This window comes from Colletotrichum karsti, assembly GCF_011947395.1.
Source record: "Colletotrichum karsti strain CkLH20 chromosome Unknown Scaffold32, whole genome shotgun sequence".
NCBI lineage: Eukaryota > Fungi > Ascomycota > Sordariomycetes > Glomerellales > Glomerellaceae > Colletotrichum > Colletotrichum karsti.
The window spans coordinates 361,800-382,577 of NW_024065932.1; the positions used below are offsets into that span (position 1 = coordinate 361,800).

Genomic DNA, 20,778 nt, shown 5'->3' on the forward strand with positions numbered 1-20,778 from the left:
TCGAAACGACCCAATCTGAGTTCGAGGCCATGTTCCGCAGCCCATACCCGCCAGGCACGCCTTCGGCTATGCCCACGAATCAGACATCAGTGTCCGGATCGACTGATACAGCACGAGAGATGAGCTATCCTGCCCAAGCAAATCCACAACTCATGGGACTAAGCAGCGATATGGATCCTCTTCTCCTGCGTCATTATCGGTTCGATGCAAATGGCATGTTTCGTTTCAAAGAACTGGCCGTTCACTCTGTTCAAGAAACCCCCCTACCAATCCAATTTCTCGTGTCTCAACAATCATTGTTCTCCCGTAATAGAGAAGAAGTCGGCCTCGAGAAGGTTGAAGAAGCGGAATTGCGAGACGAGCTGGATAAGGTCGTCCCCTCAGAGGTCGGCAATCGTCTACTTAGACTGTATGGCCGATTTATCAACGTTCGCTGGCCAGTATTTGCAACTTCGCAACCTCCCGACTCCAGCTCGACTCCACCTCATCTTCTCGCTGCTATCTATGCCATCTCCCTTCCTTTCGCTATTCAGGATGATCGGCTAAGCGTGGATGTTGCATACGAAAAGCCCCCGTATCCTGCACTCTCTCGTATCATCGATAAAGCTCTCGCGTACGAAGTTCACTCGCCGAGTATTACAACCTTTCAAACACTTTTGCTTCTTGTTCTGCGGCCATCCTCAGATCCTCTTGTTGCAGACACAGCCTACAGATGGGACCTACTAGCCAGACTCATTTCATGTGCTACCACTCTCGGGTTACACCTTAATCCATCGAAATGGTCAATAGCTCCTTGGCAAAGGGCTCACCGGCGCAGACTGTCTTACATTATCTACGCGGTCGATACGTGGCTAAGTTGTAGCCTTGGAAGGCCAAGTCTTATTCATGGAGATAATTGGCTGGTGACATCAATTGACCACGATGACCTTGTTGATTCTGGTCTTCAGTCTGAAGATGCCACCCAGGTTTTCGAGCTCTCAGATATCACTCAGACTCTTAGCTCAGTCTTTTCAAAGCTCTAGTAAGTTTAAAAGTCCGGTGCATGAGCATGGAGCTAACAGTCCCAGTTCCTTGCGAGCCATCGATATGTTGCATGAAGATCTTGAAAAGACTTTGACTCTAACACGGCCTCTTCTCCAAGATCTCGACGTCTTTTCGAAACTAGAGACTCTGTCTTCCACAGTGAGCCGTCTTGCGTTGCTATACGTACAGCTGACAATTCTCCGAGCCGAAATTCGACCAGTAGGCTCATCAGCCTCAGCTCCCTGTCATACTGATCTGTTCGGCCGCCTTCCTTCTTCAAGAGGACTCATAAAAGCATGCACATGTTCTCTTTTGAGCCTCATTCGAGATCTAAACCCAGACACCGACAATGGTTTCTGGCCTCCTTGGACTCAATATGCGTTCTCTTCCATCTGCTTCACCTTGATGACGATGGCCGTGGCGTCTTCCAATCTTGAAGAAGCATCCTCCTGGGTGGCCGATCTGCAGGCAACACGCAAGAGCCTGCGTCTCAAAGTCGCCTCATTTCCATTCCTCCGTTTAGGGCTTCTGAGGATTGATGCCTTATTCTGGCGGGGCATTTCCAATGTTCTTCACTTGAAACCTCACGTTGAAGAGGCATTTAAAGTAGCAGAATCAACATGAAGACGATAGCTACATTCAGTTCGTCACCCATGCCTCATCCCACGGGCCTTCGTCAGAGTTTGGCTTGGGATGTTTTCTCAACAATGCCGGAAAGAATGTCCTCCGCCGATTCAACAGCCTCTAACGCCATCCCGTACCCTGCTTGGAACCCCGTTCCGCTTGCACCATAGTCGTGTACTAAGGTTCGTTCTCCTCCATCAACACTGATCTCAGTTCTCTCGACCCTGGCTCCTCCCTCACGCGAGGGCCGCAATCCAGAGAAACTCGCAAGAACATCTGGTGCTGACTGCCTCAACTCAGAACTCAAAGCGGTGGTCCGGGTCATGATGGACTCGGTTTCATGAGCAAACGTATCGCTCGTGCTACAAGCCAGTCAGCTACCTGTTGTAGTCGCAGCCACTGGGTTAGGTGGTCTCACCTGACGCCTTTCTGCATATAGCCTCCGAGAATTACGTTTCCATTGGACCAGGGCCTCGGGATGATATATGTCTCATAGTCTTTACCATGTCGCATGACGTTGGTGTTCACCTGAGGGGCTTTCGCCAGCACAATCTGGCCTCTAGTCGGGTAGCATTTCGCGTCCTCGACGCCCGAGAGAAACCTAGCAGCATTCCCGGTGCAGTTGAATACAACCTGGGTTGCCGAGCTGTATGCGGCTTGAATGCTGGAGAGCTTCTTCTTAACGAATTGAACTCCGTATTCCTCTTTCAACAGACGGAAGAGGTATTCGATGTGCTTCGGCGCGTTGACGGTCACCGTTGTGAAAGATACGCCGAATAAGACTCCGCTTGGGAGTTCACTCTCGGGTATGACTTTGAACTGAGAACATATGAGTAAGGCGCCTGCTCATGACGGAACTTCCGCGATGACTGACATCTTCAAGGTATTCGGACATTGACTTTATCTTGTCTTCTGAGACGGCTTCATCCCAGTACTCGATGGATGGTGTGCGGCGAACGAAAGATTCCTGGCCGACGCTCGATGCTAGCTGTGTTAGGTGGCTGTAGCCGAGCCGATCCCATCTCAGGGCATTCTTGTCGCTCCCGGATATCGCTGAGAAGTTTGCGCCGGCCCTTCAAGGAAAGCTTCTATCAACCCGCGAGCTTCGTTTGATAGAAGAGAGGTTACTTACCAAGGCGATGTGTAGTTGACGGAAGTGTCTCCGGGGAAGTGCTCAGCAATGACTGTGGTCTGTCGACCGAGTCCTCTACGAGCGAGGACCAAGGCGATATCTAAGCCGATGACACCAGCGCTGCTTTACTGTCAGACTCCTATTGTTTTGAAAGTTGCATTCGGTTCCAACTCACCCCACGATGACGATCGGGTCGTTCTCCCTCAGAGGAGCCATGACGATACTGTTTGGTGGCGACTGATCTCGGTTGGTGACTTTCGGGAGAGCTTGTTTGAAAAGTACAATGTAAAGCACGAATATAAATCAATTCTCTTCGCTTTCTTTCTCATCGATGATAACTCCATGGCATAACACATTGCAGCTCAGGGACCGCGCAGACCAACTCGTCGCTAGTCCGGCGAGTCAACGCCGCGGGACTAAGACCGATACCGGCGTTCACGATTATTGGCGGCGTCCAGTTGGCCCCGCCACAGCGGCCGGTGCTACCCCTGAAAACCGACCCCGATGACCTACCCCGATCAGTCATTTTATCTCGATATTTGACGCGACGCGACAATGCCGTATTACGTGTTGAATCTTATCTCAAAGGTTCGTGGCCAGTGGCGAGGCTTTTTTTACTGTAAAAACCTGCGCACAAGTCTGATTGGAGGCCTTGGTGTGTTGGAGGACTGCCCTGCAATATTTTCCAGGCACCCATTTGGTGGTCATTTCGGAGCTGGCTCCGATGATTTTTATCACGAGACTTGGCCGACATGAGGATCACTTATGGAGTTGCGTGATATCAAAAACAATTTCCCAGGCACAAGATCAGCTCAATCACCTCACATGGATCACCCGTACCCATTGCCGAAAAGGAAAACACGAACCCATTAAGTGCCTTCTCCGGAAATGGCCTATCTGGGCTACTTTGGAGGGTGATAAGCTTTGAAAGGAAACCTCATTGTTCTGTGATATTTCCAAGAAAGCATCTATTATCTAATCCTCATTTGCCATAATGAGCAGCTCTAAGTAGCTGCGTAGTATCGGCAATGAATTCAAAGCTCTTCGTCAAACCTCTCTCCGGATGGTTATAGTGAGCGAAAGCGTGGGGGACGCCGTTGTATCTCTTCATCGTTACCGGATGCCCTGCTTCTTTAAGTAACTTCCCGTAGTATTCTCCCTCATCTCTTTCCAGGTCGAACTCTGCGGTCACGATGTGCGCAGGTGGCAGACCTTCAAAGTTCGGCGCCAGTACAGGCGTGAGAATCCATTCGTTGAGGCATCTCTCTTGCTCATCTGAAGCAGAAGGTCAGCGATGGCCTGTACGTGGATCGTGTCGAGGATATCAGCGTGGAACCTACCGTCATCGTCTTCGAGCCAATACTTCAAGAACCACTGTTCCCTGCCCAGAGGTCCCCAAGGCAGATCATGAAGCAACCGGGCGCTCTCATAGGGGCAGTTCTTCTTGTCAAGCATTTCGATCTTGCGACTGCAGTATCTCATGTCGGTTGCCGGCACGATCATCAAGTGCAGTTTGATCGGGATGTTCTCGTCTCTTGCAAAGTGTGCGAGTACGGCAGACATGTGACCGCCTGCCGAGAGACCACCGAAAGAGACGCTCGTCGGATCGATGTTCAGACTTTTCGCGTTGTCGATGGCCTGAGTTGAGAAAGTCAGCAATCAACATTTCATCATGGGGCACGGTTATTGCTTACCCATTTTACGGCATCCCAGCAGTCATAAATAGCAGCCGGAAACTTGTGTTCAGGACCCATTCGGTAGTCAACATCAATGACTTTGACGTTAGATTCGTTACAAACATGTCGACACCATGCTGCTTCACTTTGAAGTCCACCTAATACCCATCCGCCTGGGAAAGGTGTGTTAATATTCCTTTCGAGTTTGAAAAACTCGGGTTGCACGTCTTACCTCCGTGGAAGTTGAGGTGCACAGGAAACGGCCCCGGTCCCTCTGGCGAGTAAATCCGAACTTTGATATTCCCGGCTGGTTGAGTGACAGGAATCATTCGATCTTCAACGTGAAATACTTCAGGTCCTAACAACAATGTCAAAATTGCCCTCAATTGCAAGTAAAACTACAGGCATTGAACGAACCAGCGCATGTCGGATAGGTAAAACTGTACTGCCCTGGGCTCTTCCGATATTCCTCAAGGCTAACTTCATCGGCCCTCACCATTGAGCCACCATGCTCGTTCCATAACCGTACCCATTCGGGATCAATGCCGGGGTAATTCTCTGCTGCAAATGCAAGCCGCCCCGGACTCGGCTTTGGTGTTTGCTGTTCTCTTTGCCTTCCTGGGACTGTCATTTTCGTAAGGATGCAATGTGTTTGGTGGCGCAGGTGATTCAAACGGAATGAGGCTGTTACGATGCATTGAACAGAAATCGAGGATAGATACCGTCTCGTATGTCGAGGCCGCACATCGCCAGACCGGACCTTGGATTCCTTAAGCGGACGTCCTGGTCCACGGCGTAGGCTCTGATTGGCGGCGTCCGGATGGCCGATCTTGGTGGGTCTTCGGCGGATGGCCCCCCGGAAGATGACGGTGTTGAACTTGATTGGCGGCGTTCTCGATTACTATCTCGCGTGATAGGCCAGAGAACGCCGCCTATGAAAATTCACGTAAATTCCCCAGCGTTATCTCCCGTATCTGCGGTTCATGCGAAGTCTGGGGGACCCCGCTCTACCCGCCGCGCCGGATCGAGTCAGGGGATCAGTCAAGGAACAAGTCTGGTAGCCGACTTTGCTTTTACTTATTTGACTCTTCAACATGCCACTTTTCGGGAATCATCGTTCGATGACTGCCAGGTTTCTTGAGGGTTCTGCTGTTGGCTTGAAGCAACTATGAGCGACAACAAGGACAACATCACGGGCCCGGAGGAGGCACAGGTGCAAGCCGACGCACCTGTCAAGTTGTCGACTCCACAATGGGCCGGTCTCAGAAGAGTGCCGGACAAACTCCCGACTGTGGCTTTGTTGATCTTGATTGTTGAGCTTGGGGAGCGGTTCACATATTTTGGACTGAGTGGACCGATTCAGAACTATATCAAGTAAGTAATCAATAACTACCCAAACATCAGGAAACTTACAAGTTGGGTTTGTGACAATCCACTGACTGAAGTACCTCTAGCAACCCCTATGATCCAAGCTCCGATCTCCCAGGCGCCCTTGGCCGTGGCCAAGCTGTGGCAACAGCACTGGGAAACTTCTTCAAGTTCTGGGCATACGCATCGACGGTAATTGGTGCTGTGATCGCAGGTAAAATCATCCCAGCTGTGTGTGTGTGTGTGTGTGTGTGTGGAAACTATTCTGGAACGCAGCACTGACACTGTACTCCATCCTACAGACCAGTACATCGGAAAGTTCAAAACCATACTCGTCGCCTGTTCCGTATACATCGTTGGCTTGGTAGTTCTTGTTGCTACCGCCACGCCGAAGTCGATAACCAGCGGAGCCGGCTTCGGGGGCTTGATCGCCGCCATGGTTCTCATTGGCCTTGGCACAGGTTCCATCAAAGCGAATGTGACGCCGATGTGTGCTGAGCAATACCGAAACTCGCATCCCATCGTGAGGACGTTGAAGTCGGGCGAGGAGGTGTTGGTTGATCCGGAGCTCACTGTTCAACGGATGTTCATGTGGTAGGTGGAAACAATCTCTCGCTTCCGAGGCCGTCCCTGGCTTTGACTAACAACCGGCGCTCTCATCAGGTTCTACTGGGTCGTCAACATCGGCGCGTTATCGCCTTTGATTACCGTCAACGTTGAGGCTCACCACTCATTCTGGCTGGCGTATCTTATTCCGCTCATGTAAGATACCATTTCGACCCAGTCTCAAGCGATTTCCCGTCTAACGTGATTCAGTGCTATTATCATCTCTGCCGGAGTCTTCATTTCAGGGCAGAAGAAATATGTTAAGGTCCCGCCAGAGGGCTCTGCCATCGTGGACGCTTTCCGCGTTACCAGTATCGCAATCAAAGAGAAGGGATTCGAAAACGCCACTCCTTCGGCACTCAGAGAAAGTGGACATGACGGGAGGTACGCAATTGCCAGAGAAGAAAGGTTCACGAACGAGTACGTCATGGACGTGATGCGAGGGCTCAACAGTTGCAAGGTGAGCGAGTACAGATCAAGATCTCTTTCTATGCACAAAGCTAATCGGATCGTTCCTTCGCCCAGATGTTCCTATTCTTCCCGCTCTACTTCGTTTGCTGGATTCAGATTTGGAACAACTTGATCTCGCAAGCTGGCGAGATGGCTTTGCACGGCACCCCCAATGACCTGCTGCAAAACCTGGACCCCATTGCATTGTGCATCTTTATCCCGTTTCTTGACAGTAAGTGTCCACTAATCTTCTGATATCCATTCCGAGCGGATGGTCTGACTCGAGAAATCTTGCAGTCGTGGTCTACCCGTTATTCCGCAAATATCGCGTCAACTTCGACCCCGTCACCAGAATCTTCGTCGGCTTCATGTTCGCGTCCATCTCGATGGTCTACGCCAGCGTTCTGCAGCATTACATCTACAACTCGCCCCCGAACAGCATCCACGTCTGGATCCAAGCCCCGGCTTACATCCTCGTGGCGTTCTCGGAGGCGTTCATCATCGTCACCGGCTTGGAGCTAGCCTTCACCCACGCCCCGAAGAAGTAAGTGCCCCTGAATCTTGTGGCCCGCCGCCACGGCTAACGTCCAAATCTCCACAGCCTCCGATCGGTCGTCTCTGCTCTTTTCTGGTTGACCATTGGCGTCTCGGCGGCTATTTGCATCGCCCTCGCGCCAGTCTCTCAAGACCCCTATCTCGTTTGGATGTACGGCTCTCTGGGTATTGTCGGGTTTGTTGGTGGCTGTGCTTTCTACTTTTGCTTTCATCCAGGGAAGGAAAAGATGAGTTTGGAGCAGGAAGTCATAATTGAAGGACAAATGCCAGAATCATGAGAGGGGGCAACACAGATATTAGGTTGGGCATCTTGAACTGTATTAGAGGCTGAGCAGAGGTGACTGATTCGTCCCGTCTGAATAAGACAAATATTAACTATTAGAGAAATGACATACTCTGCATGGAGTCTTCGGATTCAATCACACTTGCGCCAGATGACCAGATAGAGACCGGGTTGATAGGGTCACTTCAGTCATAGCAAAACTTCTGATGACATCATACGCATTTAAAGCGAAATTAAGATCAAGTTACTGCATCATACATATACGATTTAATTGATCGTAATAGTATTTACCAAATTCTATGTCTAAAAAGAAAATACAATTGCCCAGTCGTGACGTGACACCTCGGCAATGCAATGATTGACAGCCGCCCCATGTAACTCATCATTATGTAAAAGCATCCGTCATCATTGGAAGCTTACAATCCGGCTACCTGACGGTTCTACCATGGTATCGCCGTTGCTACTCTGTCTCTTCAGCTGAAGTGGCATAGGCAGGAAGCGCAGAGCCTCCAAAGCTTCCGGATCAATGTGTGGGGGCTGTCCTTCAGCCGGTGGGGGCCAGGAAAGGAGTGTGGGTGAGAAGACACCGCTGCTAGCAATGCTGCCAGTGCCTTCTGATATGGAGCTCTCAGTAGTGCTAGCGAAACTCTTCCTGTGATTCGCCTCCGGGTCGCCGTTATCAGACTGGTGCCCGCGGATCCAGTGTAGCCAATCCAAGATAGGGGTATGTAAGCCTTCATGCATTGGGCTATCTGGACCGTTAACGGAGAGGAATCCGTTGCGTTGAGAGACGGGGGTTTGGTTCATGGTTCTTCGAGCGATGACGTCTCTTCTTCCGTGCCATAGCATGGATGACATGGTGCTTCGAGATGCTCGAGATTGTGCCCTCGACGGGGCTTTCGATGTTCTCCAACCTGAGAAGACACTGGGTGCTGAAGAGCCGGATCGTGATGACCGAGTGGGCCACCTGAAGATTCTGATAGGAGACGGTTCCGGGATTGGCGGAACAGGATACGAGAAGCCGTGGGATTGTGCGTATTGTTGGGCTTGGGCATATGTGAATGGGCTTGCCGAGTAAGGATTGGTACGTTCGGGACCTGACCCTGACGTCTGTTGTTGAGACTGAGCTTCGACATCTGGTCCAGGTAGTGAGTGTTGGACCACCAATTGATCAGTCCCACTGACAACGCGGTTCTGGGTCATCGGAGGAGCATTCCGATCGGCGGCGTCGGGGAATCGGGGAGCGGGGCCGCATTCGTCGGAGGGGCTTTCGGGAGGGAGAGCGGCGTGGTGATGCATGTTTGACTTTCTCCTCCGACGGTAACACCAGTAGAGCAGTAGCGAGATTCCCATCAAAACAACAATGCCCACTTTGGGTGTGTCAGCTTTAACGGCCCGAAGACAAGGGGCAGTGAATTCAGAATCAATCACTTACATACGACACCAGTAGCTACCAACGGCGTCTGGCTACTTGTTCCATTGGTCTGGGATTCTAGACTTGGTGAGACCGGTGTCTGCGTCGTCGATGTTGATCCTCCCCCCGACTTCGTGGCATCTGCGCCAGTCACCCCGGAAACTCTCGCACTCGGTGATGCTCCGTATGTCGATTCGGCTGCGACTGGCCGAGACTGGACTGGACCTCCAGCAGATGATGAAGGGGCCGCTGCCGCGTTTGCAACCGTGGTCGGGACAGCTTCGGCTGCTGGGACTGCACTACTGATGGCCGGAGGGTTGACAGCAGGGGCCGCCGTGGTCTTTTGAGGTTGCTGAGCAGGCGCCTTCGTTGTCACGGGTGCTTGAGCTGCTGGAGCTGGCGTCTGCGCCGGTTGCTGTTGTTGTTCCTGCTTCGGAGACGAGGTGGGAGCTGCTGCTGCTGGCTGTTGTGTTGTCGCGGGAGCTGCTGGTGCAGGTGCTTGAGTCGTAGCCGGGGCGGCGGCTGCTTGAGTCGTTGCTGGTGCTGCTGGTGCTTGTGTTGCCTCCGCCTTTGCGCTTTCCACGGTTGTCGCCGCCGGCGGTGACAACACCTGACTGATGAGATTGCCGGGAGCGTTGAGCAAGTCCCCGATGAGACCACGATGGTAGAGTTTGTTCGCGATCTCATGCAGCATCTCTTGAATCCCTTGATCAACCATGGTTCATTATGTCCAGGCGCTGCCTTCCTCTCGTCTCGTGTATAGGATAAGGTGGTCGTTTCGTCGTCGTAGGCGTCTTCTCGCGGGCAATGTTTCCAGACGTTTCGTTCAATGACGCTCGCTAGAAACTTGTCTCATGCAAAACATACAAAACAAGCGTGATTCAGAAAAGTAACGACTGCAAACAACTGACATCGAAGTTCCTAACACATGGAGGTTGAAAGAATGACTGGGGGTGAGCGAAAACACAAACAATCAGAGATCACATTTCCCTCTCCCAGCATCCTTGAGACTGAATTGCGAGAGAGAGGGTATTAGAGAAAGCCACCCCTCTGATCCAATAGGGAGAATCTGAGGTCAATGCGGATATTGGGATGCACTAGGTGTGATGAAGAGGTCCGAGCCTTGTCGTTCAACTGCCTCCTCTAAGCTCCAACAGGCCAGCCAATTGTCAAAGCTACGGGATTTTAACCCGTCACTTAAGAACATGAAAACTCCTCCAGCTCTTCTCACCGCGGCTGGCTGGTGAGGAATCCCACTTAGTGCCATCGGAAGCGCGAAGTGGCGTTCCTAATGATACAGCTAGCGGTTACATCGGAGAAGTGGCGTCTGTTGTTGGACTAAAGGACGAGAGACTAAGCGACGCCATCGTCAATGCGGCTGTGATGCCTAGTGACTATGGATTCGACAAAAGGTCTTCATTTCGAATTTGAACCGATGGAGGCTTCCTTGGGCCCAAAGGGTGAACAGGGGGAAATGATGTGTTTATGAAGAGATCAGGCAGTCCGATATGATCGAGAAGTGACAGAACGATTGAAACAGACCAAGGATGGCGATGATCGTCTTCTCCAACGCCCCCTAAGCCTTATGCAGGAGATGGAAGAAGAATCGAAAAAGCATGCATGTACGGTTATCTTGCATCTGCATCGTTGGGAGGCCCCTTAACGCACAGATGTCTCGTCAACCTCGTCTGACCTGTTATTGAGTGTTGACCATCCCTTAAATCCCCGGACTTACCAACCCGATTCTTGGCCGGTTCCAACCATCTTAGCTGAATCGTATTTAGTTTTCGCGGTGACACAATCTCTACTACGAACTGACAGAGTCCTGACAGATTGTCATGAGCGGTAGGCGTGGCGTGCGGTGAGTACGGGGTCCATCTTCTTCCCGAGAACTTCTGTTAGATATCCCCATCATGATGTATCATTCTCCATGTTCTCGTATCTGAAGTTTTCATTCTGGCCCAACACGAGGACCGGAGGGACCGGGATCAAGACGACAATCACCACCAAGTTTGCACTGGGTCACCGGAAACAAGCGCAGGCGAAAGGATCCGATATCACTCATGTCGAAGATCAAGTACGTTCCGCCGATCTCTTCAAATAACCTCTGGCTACCGGAAACCCAACTTTCAGCGTGGATTACTACGCAGAGATCTCATCTCTGTCTGTAGTCCTAGGGACCCTCGGACTGCTCTTCAGCAACTCTAAGCCTTCTGGAAAATCCCTGATTCTTCCGTCATCATCCCACAACGCGGCTAGTACCTGGCGCGTCCCCTTCCAAGGCTTTCTTGAGTGCATGACCGCGTAGTTCTGATGAAAGCCCCCGTGTCAGCCACAACACACCATGTCACCCCACGCTGGAGTTTATCGAAGAGGGGCAGGGGGGGATCAAATACTCACGTCGAGAAGCACCAGGTCTCCCTTCTCCCACTCGACATCCACGGCACCCTCTTCCGCAAGTTTCAGCAACAGGTCCAAGTCCTCGACGTCAATCGGCGTGCCGTCCCCGTATGTCGGTGGCGGGTGATACGACCCGTCGTCGCCGCGGAACGGAGGCCTCGTCGCACCATGATGTCTGCTGCGCCCCCAGGCGGAAGTGACGTTCCCGAAGAAGACCGTCGCGTCAGTCGGGTTGTGGGTGCGAATGGCTTCAAGATGCCACGTTAGCATATGGGTCAGCAACTGAGATGGTTGGAAGCAAACCATACCCGGAACAATGTGTGTCACGCTTAAGCTGCCGTCCTCGTGCCACTCAAAGCGTTCGCTATGGCGGCGTACTTCACTCTCGATCTTCTCCTTGGCTGTCGCCTCGTCGTCTTCGTCTGTGACCTCCTGTCCGTATGCACCACGCACGCTCGTTCCCGTATTGGAGACGAGTGGGTTGACCGTGTATCGATAGACATACTTCACTCCCTTGTTCAGCAGGTGCGAGAGAAACTCGGGTGCCTGACGCGACAGCTCATGAGCAATGTAGATGGCTGAGGTGATTGGGGTTGCGCCACCTAGTCATGATCAGCAGATGATTTTCCACGTCTGACCGCTGATGCGACGTGTTCGTATATCGCATAGTCAGATAAGGCAAACGTACCCGAGTCGGGAAGTTGAAGGGCGCTAAAGGTCAGCCATGCCGGGTTGATTGTTGACCACCCGTACCTAAATTCATCAATACTCGTGTGCTCAATTAGAATAACGGCCTACGTACTCGCTATGTGGCCAAATAGGCAGCTCGGGGGGACTACATGCTGTTAGTTTCTGATCATGTATCAATAATGACCAGCACAACTTGCCCTTCATTAGCTGTCTTGACATTTGGAGCCAACACGGTCCGGAGTGGCGGACGGCCGACTTCAACGTGCGGTCGAAAGCCAAACGCATGAGCAACCTTGCTGTAGTCATTTGGAGTCTCGATGGGCAAGCCGCGAATCAAAACTGCCCCGCCATGATGCTTGATCAAACGGCCCAGGTAGCCGGATTGAGATATTCTGATGATGGCTTCAATGCTCTCCTCTAATCCTAGAGACTTGGTTGCCTTGAGACCCAGCGGAAACGGCGCAGACCACGATAAACCGAAGCTGGCCGTGTCCTGTCGACCAGGAACGTCGAAAGGCTCAAAGAGGGGAACGTTGTCGTTGCTTCTCTCCCAGCTCTCCAAAGCTGATGCGGGAAGACCGCTCTGTGGAATGATCCCAGATGTCACAGCAGCCATTTCGGTCTCGATTGTTGAGGATGCCGGATTTCCTTGATCGTATTTCAACAAGCCTGTGTTTGTACAACAAGACAGACGTTGGGGTAGCCGACACAACGTCTTAACATTGGTAAATATTTGAGAATCGGGCTTGTAATTCGGTCATAGTTAGCTTCGCTTGGCTTGACCTCAAGGCATTGCGTGATAGCGGATCCGGATCCTACAGATGCATGTTGTCGGGCGATATCCGACAACGGTGGCCTAGGTAATATCCCGGCTCTGATACGAGAGTTACACTGAAAAAAATGCCTTTCAAACTGCTTGAGGCTGTTTGGATGAAATTTACTTGTCTCCTTCCAATACAAGTCAGCCCCTTTGAAAAGCTTCAGTCTCGTGACATATTCAATAATGGACATCAAATGCGTCACACATGATTCTACGAAGAGTGCGCAGCTCGGGTACTCTTATCTATCAATGAATTATTGCAGTGTTTCGTAGCCATTGCGATTCGTGTCAAATGGAATGTCAGGCTTGGGACTTCGCCATCGCGGATCGGCATGTCGTGATCGGAAGCGCTGCCAACGAGCGGCACAAGAGATGTGGAGCCCCTCAAATCAGTGCTAACATTGTGTACCAAAGGTAGCAGGCCTTGTGTGTATATTTATTCCAGTAGATACGAGCGCGGGGAATGTCCGACAACCGGTTGACCAAACGTCTCCTGTGCCGTTACAGATTCCAAGGCTCTGGTCTTGGGCGATGAGTCGCTTAAATACCCGCATCTGCCGGCTGCAGAGGGAGAGCTAAGAGACGACCAACCCCGTTGAGTTCTGACTGAAAAGTTTCGACACCTACAATGGGTTCAGTTGGTGACGTAGACGCGTCAGGCTACGCCTCAGGATCTGTCGAGAATGGAGAACCAACAACAGCGAAGTACCACTGGTATCGAGGAGTATTCTTCCAGGCCACAATAGTAGGAATCGCGGCATTCACGGCTCCGGGGTTATGGAACGCGATGAACTCTGTCGGGGCCGGCGGCCAACAGTCGCCATATCTCGTGATGTGAGTTGAACGATCTCTTCTTGTGCAGCCATCGCAACTATACGCCGGCACGGCACATGACTGACCTGCAGCATAGGGCTGGCAATGCTGTCTTGTTCTCTTTGATGACGATCACTTGTCTTACTGGAAGTATTGTCGCCAACCGCTTCGGACTGAAGGCTACTTTTGCTTTCGGGACCACTGGCTATGTCATTTATTCCGCTGCACTTTACACCAACAACCGTTACGGCACAGAGTGGTTCATCTACGTTGGATCAGCAGCATGTGGTATAACCGCCGGCCTGTTCTGGGCTGCTGAAGGCGCCATTATGCTGAGTTACCCGGAGCCGGAGAACAGGGGAAAGTATCTGGCATATTGGCTATGTTATCGGAACAGCGGTAGTATTCTGGGAGGTATCATCAACCTCGCCTTTAACTACCAAGGACAGCGTACTGGAAAGCTCGACTGGAGAACGTACATCGTCTTCGTTGTCCTACGTAAGTCATGGCCTGAGCTCCGCGTTCGTTTCCCCGACTCAACTCAACATCGTCCCAACTCACTCATTCGTCGTTTAAACTCCCGCCGGATACTAGCTGAGACGGCGCTGATCCCAACCTGGTAATAACAGAGTGTCTCGGGCCCCTTGTCGCCCTGCTCCTCTCCCCACCCGATAAGGTCGTCCGACGGAACGGCACCCGGGTCCAGATCATTGAGCGGATATCTGACTCGGCTGAACTCAAAGAGCTGGGACGTCTCATGCTGCGGAGGGAGTTCCTCCTAGTGTAAGTCTTTAGACTCCTTACGCGTTCGTTCGCACACCACCGTGCACGATGATGTGCTTTTTCGTGATGACATCCCAACTAACACACACAACTCTGTCTGACAGCGCACCATTCTTCATCTACGTCAACTGGCTCCTCCCGTACAGCAGCTCCTACCTCTCGCTGTACTTCTCCATCCGCGCGCGCGCGCTGGCGTCTCTGGTCTCCGCCCTCGCGCAAATCGCCGCGACCGCCGCCCTGGGCACCTTTCTCGACTGGAAGCGTCTCTCGCTGACCGCGCGCGCACGGGTTTCGTATGCGTTTCTGATGGCGCTTATCGGCGGTTGCTGGGTCTGGGGCGCCGTCGTCCAGGCCGAGTACGCCGGGCACAGGCCGTCTCTCGACTGGGATGATGCGGGGTTCGGCCGCGGGTGGGCGCTGTACATCATGTGGCAGGTCAACTTCGCGCTGACTTACAACTTTGGGTATTGGCTCGTCGGCTGGATGTCCCGTCATCCTAGTGACATCGTGAGATACACGAGCGCTGCTAGGGCACTTGAGAGTGCTGGGCAGTGTGTTAGTTCCGGCATCAGCTCGACGAGTGCGCCGGTAAGTTGATATCAAGCATTTGCAAGTTGAGGTGGCATTGCTAACAGCACGGTGACAGCTGACTGCGGCTCTTGGTGTTAACTTTGCGCTATGGGGTGTTGCTCTTGTGCCAGCTTATCTTGTGGTTCGACAAGTTGGTATCCATCATGTCGGGGCACATGCGGCGGAACAACCAATTTCTACGTCTGATCACGACGGAAAACAAGAGGGCTCGAAAGCAGACAATTCGTCGTAAAAAGTTTTATTCAGCACGCCAATGACATCTTCCAACTTTTAAAAAATCTTTCTCTTTATTCAGAATCGAATATCTAGGCCGTTGCGTAGTCAACTTCACAGCAGCCGTAAGGTTAATAAAGAGAAATAACTCTCAGTTCATCCATCGCTTCCGGTGGACTCATTTAAGGGGACAGGGAGATGCAGCCGGTGGAGCTGTCCTCCTGGAAGATGCCGCCGTAGATGATACCCTCGTTGATGTTGGAGGGCTGGTCGCCGCTCTTGGTGATGTCGCTGCCGCCGTTGACGGGCTTCTTGAGCATGCCGAAGTGGTACTGGCCCTGGCCGGCAATGTTGTTGGTGACGGGCTTGCCCTGGGACTTCAGCGCAGAGTTGCCGGTGGAGTAGAAGACCTCAGTAGTGCTGGTATGGCGGGTTAGTTACACGACTCATGTAAGTCATTGAATCAAGGTTGAACATACTTCTTGGTGAAATCAAGCTTGATGGCGAAGTTGTGGAAGACGCCCTCGGTGAACTTGGTCTTGAAGAGCTCAGGGACGGGGCTGGAGTTGACGTTGCCGAAGAGCTGGAGGGTGTCGGGGTCGGCGGTGTTCTGGCCGAGGATGGTACCGGTCTTGAGGACGACCTGGTTGGTGCTGAAGTCGGCGCTCTCGAGGAAGGCGAGCTGGTACTCGTGGGACAGGTTGAGGGGGCGCTGGGCGTCCTTCATCAAGCTGAAGTGGAGGGTCTTGATGCCCTGGGTGGAAGCGTCCTTGCCGTCGTTGCTGAGGGGCAGCATCTCGACGCGGCGGAAGCCGACCTGGACATTGGTCTCGCTGGGAGCGAAGATGGACTTGTCGTTGATGGTGACCTCGAAGGGCTTGGTAGCGTTGACGTCGAACTAAGAACATCCCGTGTTAGTCTACCATGCTCGGGGTTGAGTCCGGAGAGGCCGCCCCGCTTCGGCTCGGGGGGTCGGCGTTCGAGATGATCACGTACCAGGGACGTAGCGTCGGGGAGCTGAATGATCTCGCTGAACTTCAAGCCCTTACCGAAGACGTTGGCGGTGTTGAAAGGGCTGGTCTTTCCGTCGAAGTCGGCGGCCGTGAAGGCCTTGGGGATGCGGCCATCGAACTGGAGGGTGCACTGAGCCTTAGCACCGGGGACGGCACCGCCGGTGTTGTTCTTGGAGCTGCAGTTGGCCGCGACGGCGGCAACGAGCGAGAGAATGAGAGTAGAAGTGAACATTTTTGTCCTAGACCGGCTACGAGCGGAATTTGGTTAAAAAAGAGTGTGGTTGGGTTGGAAAATAGGCGTCAGATGAGACGAAAAAAAAAAAGAATGGAATGAACGAATATGATCTACAGAAAGCTTGGAGTCCGAGCAGATGGATCAGATGAGGGCAGCCATTGACATTTTGTACTACTACCAGCATCGTCTGATCTGATCTAAGCCCTGCGTACCTTACTCCATCTCGGCGCGCCGTCTCTGCGGTCCGCGGGTCGTCAATCACGACCGGCCGGGCCAGCCCCTTACTCTCCAGGAAGCTTTCTGCTGCTGTCTGGGATTGAATGGGGTTCACCGGATTTTCGTGTCATGCACTCCTTGGCATCTGTAACTGCGCGCGCCTCGTCACCAACTCACCACTGAACCGCGCCGTTGGGTTCGCGGCGACGGGCAAAACGGCTGTCGATTTCTCCTGATGGGCGGCAGGGTTCTTCCATGTCGAAATCCAAAGAAACTTTCCGCTGATTCAGTTTCGGAACCACTGCCCCATTCGGGGGTGTAAAGAGCACGGAGCCGAGTGTGGCCGCCTCGCTCTCCCCAAGACGACTCCGAAGATGAGCGTATGAGTCGCGGCAAGATTATCTGATCAATGGGAAAAAGAGCACGTCGAGCATTTATCCGTACACCGGAGTGCCCGGCAACAACTGGAGTCCGGTTCCCTGCACCACGTGGAAGTCTGGTGAGAGATTCAATAACGCACCGCCCCTGATATTAAGGGGAGATGATACCAAGACGCTTGCTTTGGTCGGGGCCCGGATTCACACGAGGAAATAGCATCATCGCTGCTGGTGCAAATCATTGCTTGCGCAATCTGGTGATGGCCTCTCGAAGCATGCAGAGTTCGGCGCCGTGTGACGGAGGGTCGCATTTTAGGGGTTCAGACAACTTGTAACTCAAAGTCGTGTTTCCGCGGAATCCCTTGACAACGCGGGGGGCTTCTAGAAGTTGTCTCTCCTCAGACTCTTCAGTTGTCTCAGTTTCGGTTGACAATTCCGAGACGTGGGAACCCAACACTTGGCTAGATTGCCCTGACACGTAGATCTCTGCACGGTACATATTGCTTGTCGTCCTTGGGAATTTGCGAGAGACAAGACGGGAGGGAGACTGAGTTGTCGAAACATTTTCTTCTTCTGCCGGGTCCTCGTGCGAGCAAGGAATGGACGACGGCGGATCGAAAGCGGCGCATGCCGCCCAACGCCGCCGCCCGCCGGCTCGGCCGCAAAACCGGCGGGAACCCAATTTACGGGTTTGCGTGTCCCCAGCGTTTCCAATATCCGCCCTCATTAATTACTTGTCAAAACTCTATTCTCGCTTGAGACGCCCTAAGAAGGCGACGATATCACCTTTCTGGCGAGCCTCGAACCAAAAGGGGATCTAGACCGGAGGCGCTAGGTCGTAGGGCGCAGCCTTAGCTCGGGAATCGAGGAGGCCAATCCATCTAGGCGGGAAACAGATAAAGATGCCTTCAGCCCGCAACTGAGGCTCTGAGTGCTGCGCAGTTCTGGAGACTGGCAATTGACTTGAGACGCCCTTGCGCACTGCAATTGATGAATTGGACTTGGCAGGGATGAAAGCCGCTGAGTCAAATGATCCACGTCCAATGTCGGATTGAGAAAAGAGCCAAGGCAATGATCTTAAAGAGACTTTCTGGCCTTTATCCGATCCAATCCTTTGCTTGATCCAGGTAGGCATTGTTCTTTTGAATAGAACTACAGTATGCAACTCTGCATGGGACAACTACCTCCATTTGATGATCGCGATGAAGGGACCATCACCGTCCTTTGGATTCCTGGCCTTCCAAGCCATCGTTCCCAATCTCGGCTTTTATCGAATGACATCGGACGGACAAATTCACAGCTTGTCCGCATGCCCACTTTCCGTTTCAATATGACCCCGTCAATACCGTGGAACTCGAATGCCGAGTTCAGTGGGGTTCAGATGGATTCTAAGCCCTGCAATTTGCGGCAAAGTATTGGATCGACATTTGTTTCAACCCGCACTTTTCTGCCCGTTTTTGGTTTGACTCGTCTCGATTTTACCGGACAAAATAGCCAACAATTCGTGAGAAGAAAATGCGTTTTCTGTAGTCGCCCATGTACGAGGGCCTGTTCTTCAGCTTCTCTCGCTCTCGCGAGAACAGTGACACATTAAGATCACGATTGGTCACAGCTGGACTTGTCAAGTTCATGAGCTGGCATAACAAACTCATGTGGTATTAATCGGTAAACCGAAAGACAATCGGGCTGCTTTAGGAGCTGAGGTACGTAAGCAAAGCGCATTTATGCGCCATGCAACCAATATTCCAACCCAATTCAGCAATAAGATTAGTACTATTCCGAGTACTATACACAAGAACAGAATTACTCTACTTGACTTATAAAGTAAATCCAAAGCAATATGAACTTTAAGCGTAGAGTTGGCTGCTTTAGGAGCATGGAGAGAACACGTACATAGCACCTAAGCTCCTCGGCTTCACCCGAAGAACCCCAAAATCAACCCCTAAGAAGCCCACCTAAAGCGGCGAAATATCTAACCCCTCCCCCTCTCCAGCACGACACTTGAACCCAGGCGCGATCGGCTGCGGTCCAGTCAACTGACCCCCGGTACAAGTCGCAAAGTGAGTCTCGTCAGCCAGGCACGTAAGATAGCCCTCGGTGCAGCCAGCCGGCGGCGGCGCCGCAGGAGACGAAGGCGCAGCAGGAACGCCGGAAGCAGCGGGGACTTCCGCCGTGATCGTTGCCGTGACGGTGACGGTAACCTCGACTGTCGAGATGACAGGAACAGCGCAGGACGGAGCGGGAGAAGGCGCTGGGGCAGGAGAGACGGTGCTAGCTGGTGGTTGAGCGGGCGGAGTAGCGACGGGCGATGTAGTAACAACCGAAGAAGGAGTAGTAGCTGGGGCGGTCGAAGTAGTCGCCGGCGCAGAGCCCGAGTCCGCACCGCCCTCGGAAGGACCAGCAACAGATGAGCTAGGACTCCCAACCGCGGAACTCGGGACGGCGACGGAGCTACTACCCGGCTTCTCGGCCCCACCACCACCGGCGCCTCCGGCCCGGGGATTCCCGTCGCACGGCTGCTCGAACAAGTTAGCCTCGCCCTCGGCATAATCAATAACATCATCCCCGTGATTCGGGAACCTAATAGGGACCTGCGCGTTCAGCGCCTCGCCCGTGGTACACCCGCCCGACACCTCACCCATATTCGCCATGAACAACTCGGGAAACCGCGCGCGCCTCGCCAGCGCCGACGCCATCCTCCGCTCGCCCCACGCCACGCGCTTCCTCTTCTTCGCCGGGACGACCGTGATCGGCGCGCAGTTCATGTAATACTCGGGCTGTCCACCGACCCTCGCCAACCAGATCCACGCAAAAGTATACTCCCCCGGCGCGATGCCCTCGGGGATGGTGAAGGAATACTCATCCGAATTCGGCCCCTCGAGGTTTCCCCTCTGGTTCCGCGCGGGACACCCGCCCTCGACGGAGTGGATGACCATCCACGACGACTCCTTGGTCGGCTCGGTGTCGGCGCTGAGGGCGAACTGGCAGCTGCCGCCGCCGTGGACGGCCTGGCCCTTGAAGGTGGCGACCTGGGGCTCGCCGAGGGCGTAGACGGTGCGCTCGCCGTCGACGGCGTAGGCGGCACCGGCGGGGATCTTGCAGGGGAAGTCGGCGCCGGTGGAGGAGACGGGGTTGGTGGGGCCGTCGGCGACAGATTTGAAGGGTTTGGGGTTCTCGAGGACGACGTGGGCTGTGGCGGCCGATGCCAGCACGGCGGCGATGATGGAGGTGCGGGTGGAGCGCATGTTTTGGTGGTGTTGCGTCAATGGAGTAAGGGTTTTGTATATCAACTTAGATGATCAGAATAAGTGAGAGTGGTTGAGATAGATACGAAGAAAGTGAGAAATGAAACTGAGACCTGCTGCTGTGTGAATGTGAGCGATGATGCTGAATCACTGAGAAACGGGGAGAACCATCTGGCCATTTGTAGTCGCTGTATATGCAGAAGTTCTGGACATTCGCAAAAGAGGTATCAAACAATGCGTCGGCCGTCAAC

At 53.0% G+C, this 20,778-nt stretch overlaps 7 protein-coding genes across 7 annotated transcripts; 2 read left to right on the forward strand and 5 right to left on the reverse strand.

Moving 5' to 3' along the window:
- Positions 1-1,699: 1,699 nt before the first annotated feature.
- CkaCkLH20_09179 (d-amino acid oxidase) lies at positions 1,700-2,995 on the reverse strand (the record flags this gene model as incomplete). The annotated part of the gene is made up of 5 exons (XM_038891894.1): positions 1,700-2,009; positions 2,066-2,466; positions 2,522-2,720; positions 2,780-2,899; positions 2,955-2,995. The coding sequence occupies 5 exons, from the start codon at positions 2,993-2,995 to the stop codon at positions 1,700-1,702; spliced, it is 1,071 nt and encodes a 356-aa protein (XP_038742827.1).
- A 972-nt stretch (positions 2,996-3,967) lies between these two features.
- On the reverse strand, positions 3,968-4,784 carry CkaCkLH20_09180 (uncharacterized protein; the record flags this gene model as incomplete). Its single annotated transcript, XM_038891895.1, has 3 exons — positions 3,968-4,417; positions 4,474-4,553; positions 4,688-4,784. 3 exons carry the CDS (start codon positions 4,782-4,784, stop codon positions 3,968-3,970), a joined length of 627 nt encoding a protein of 208 aa, XP_038742828.1.
- Positions 4,785-5,623: 839 nt separating this feature from the next.
- CkaCkLH20_09181 (putative POT family protein) lies at positions 5,624-8,795 on the forward strand (the record flags this gene model as incomplete). The annotated part of the gene is made up of 9 exons (XM_038891896.1): positions 5,624-5,829; positions 5,910-6,037; positions 6,126-6,417; positions 6,487-6,585; positions 6,640-6,889; positions 6,955-7,111; positions 7,177-7,423; positions 7,481-7,609; positions 8,564-8,795. The coding sequence occupies 9 exons, from the start codon at positions 5,624-5,626 to the stop codon at positions 8,793-8,795; spliced, it is 1,740 nt and encodes a 579-aa protein (XP_038742829.1).
- A 635-nt stretch (positions 8,796-9,430) lies between these two features.
- Positions 9,431-12,837, reverse strand: CkaCkLH20_09182 (taurine catabolism dioxygenase; the record flags this gene model as incomplete). The annotated part of the gene is made up of 6 exons (XM_038891897.1): positions 9,431-9,745; positions 11,532-11,779; positions 11,840-12,133; positions 12,220-12,284; positions 12,334-12,366; positions 12,503-12,837. The coding sequence occupies 6 exons, from the start codon at positions 12,835-12,837 to the stop codon at positions 9,431-9,433; spliced, it is 1,290 nt and encodes a 429-aa protein (XP_038742830.1).
- Positions 12,838-13,669: 832 nt separating this feature from the next.
- On the forward strand, positions 13,670-15,460 carry CkaCkLH20_09183 (duf895 domain membrane protein; the record flags this gene model as incomplete). Its single annotated transcript, XM_038891898.1, has 5 exons — positions 13,670-13,875; positions 13,952-14,352; positions 14,484-14,637; positions 14,742-15,225; positions 15,284-15,460. 5 exons carry the CDS (start codon positions 13,670-13,672, stop codon positions 15,458-15,460), a joined length of 1,422 nt encoding a protein of 473 aa, XP_038742831.1.
- Positions 15,461-15,623: 163 nt separating this feature from the next.
- Positions 15,624-16,686, reverse strand: CkaCkLH20_09184 (uncharacterized protein; the record flags this gene model as incomplete). The annotated part of the gene is made up of 3 exons (XM_038891899.1): positions 15,624-15,861; positions 15,921-16,339; positions 16,438-16,686. 3 exons carry the CDS (start codon positions 16,684-16,686, stop codon positions 15,624-15,626), a joined length of 906 nt encoding a protein of 301 aa, XP_038742832.1.
- A 2,551-nt stretch (positions 16,687-19,237) lies between these two features.
- Positions 19,238-20,527, reverse strand: CkaCkLH20_09185 (glycoside hydrolase; the record flags this gene model as incomplete). Its single annotated transcript, XM_038891900.1, has 1 exon — positions 19,238-20,527. One exon carries the CDS (start codon positions 20,525-20,527, stop codon positions 19,238-19,240), a length of 1,290 nt encoding a protein of 429 aa, XP_038742833.1.
- Between the last annotated feature and the right edge of the window lie 251 nt (positions 20,528-20,778).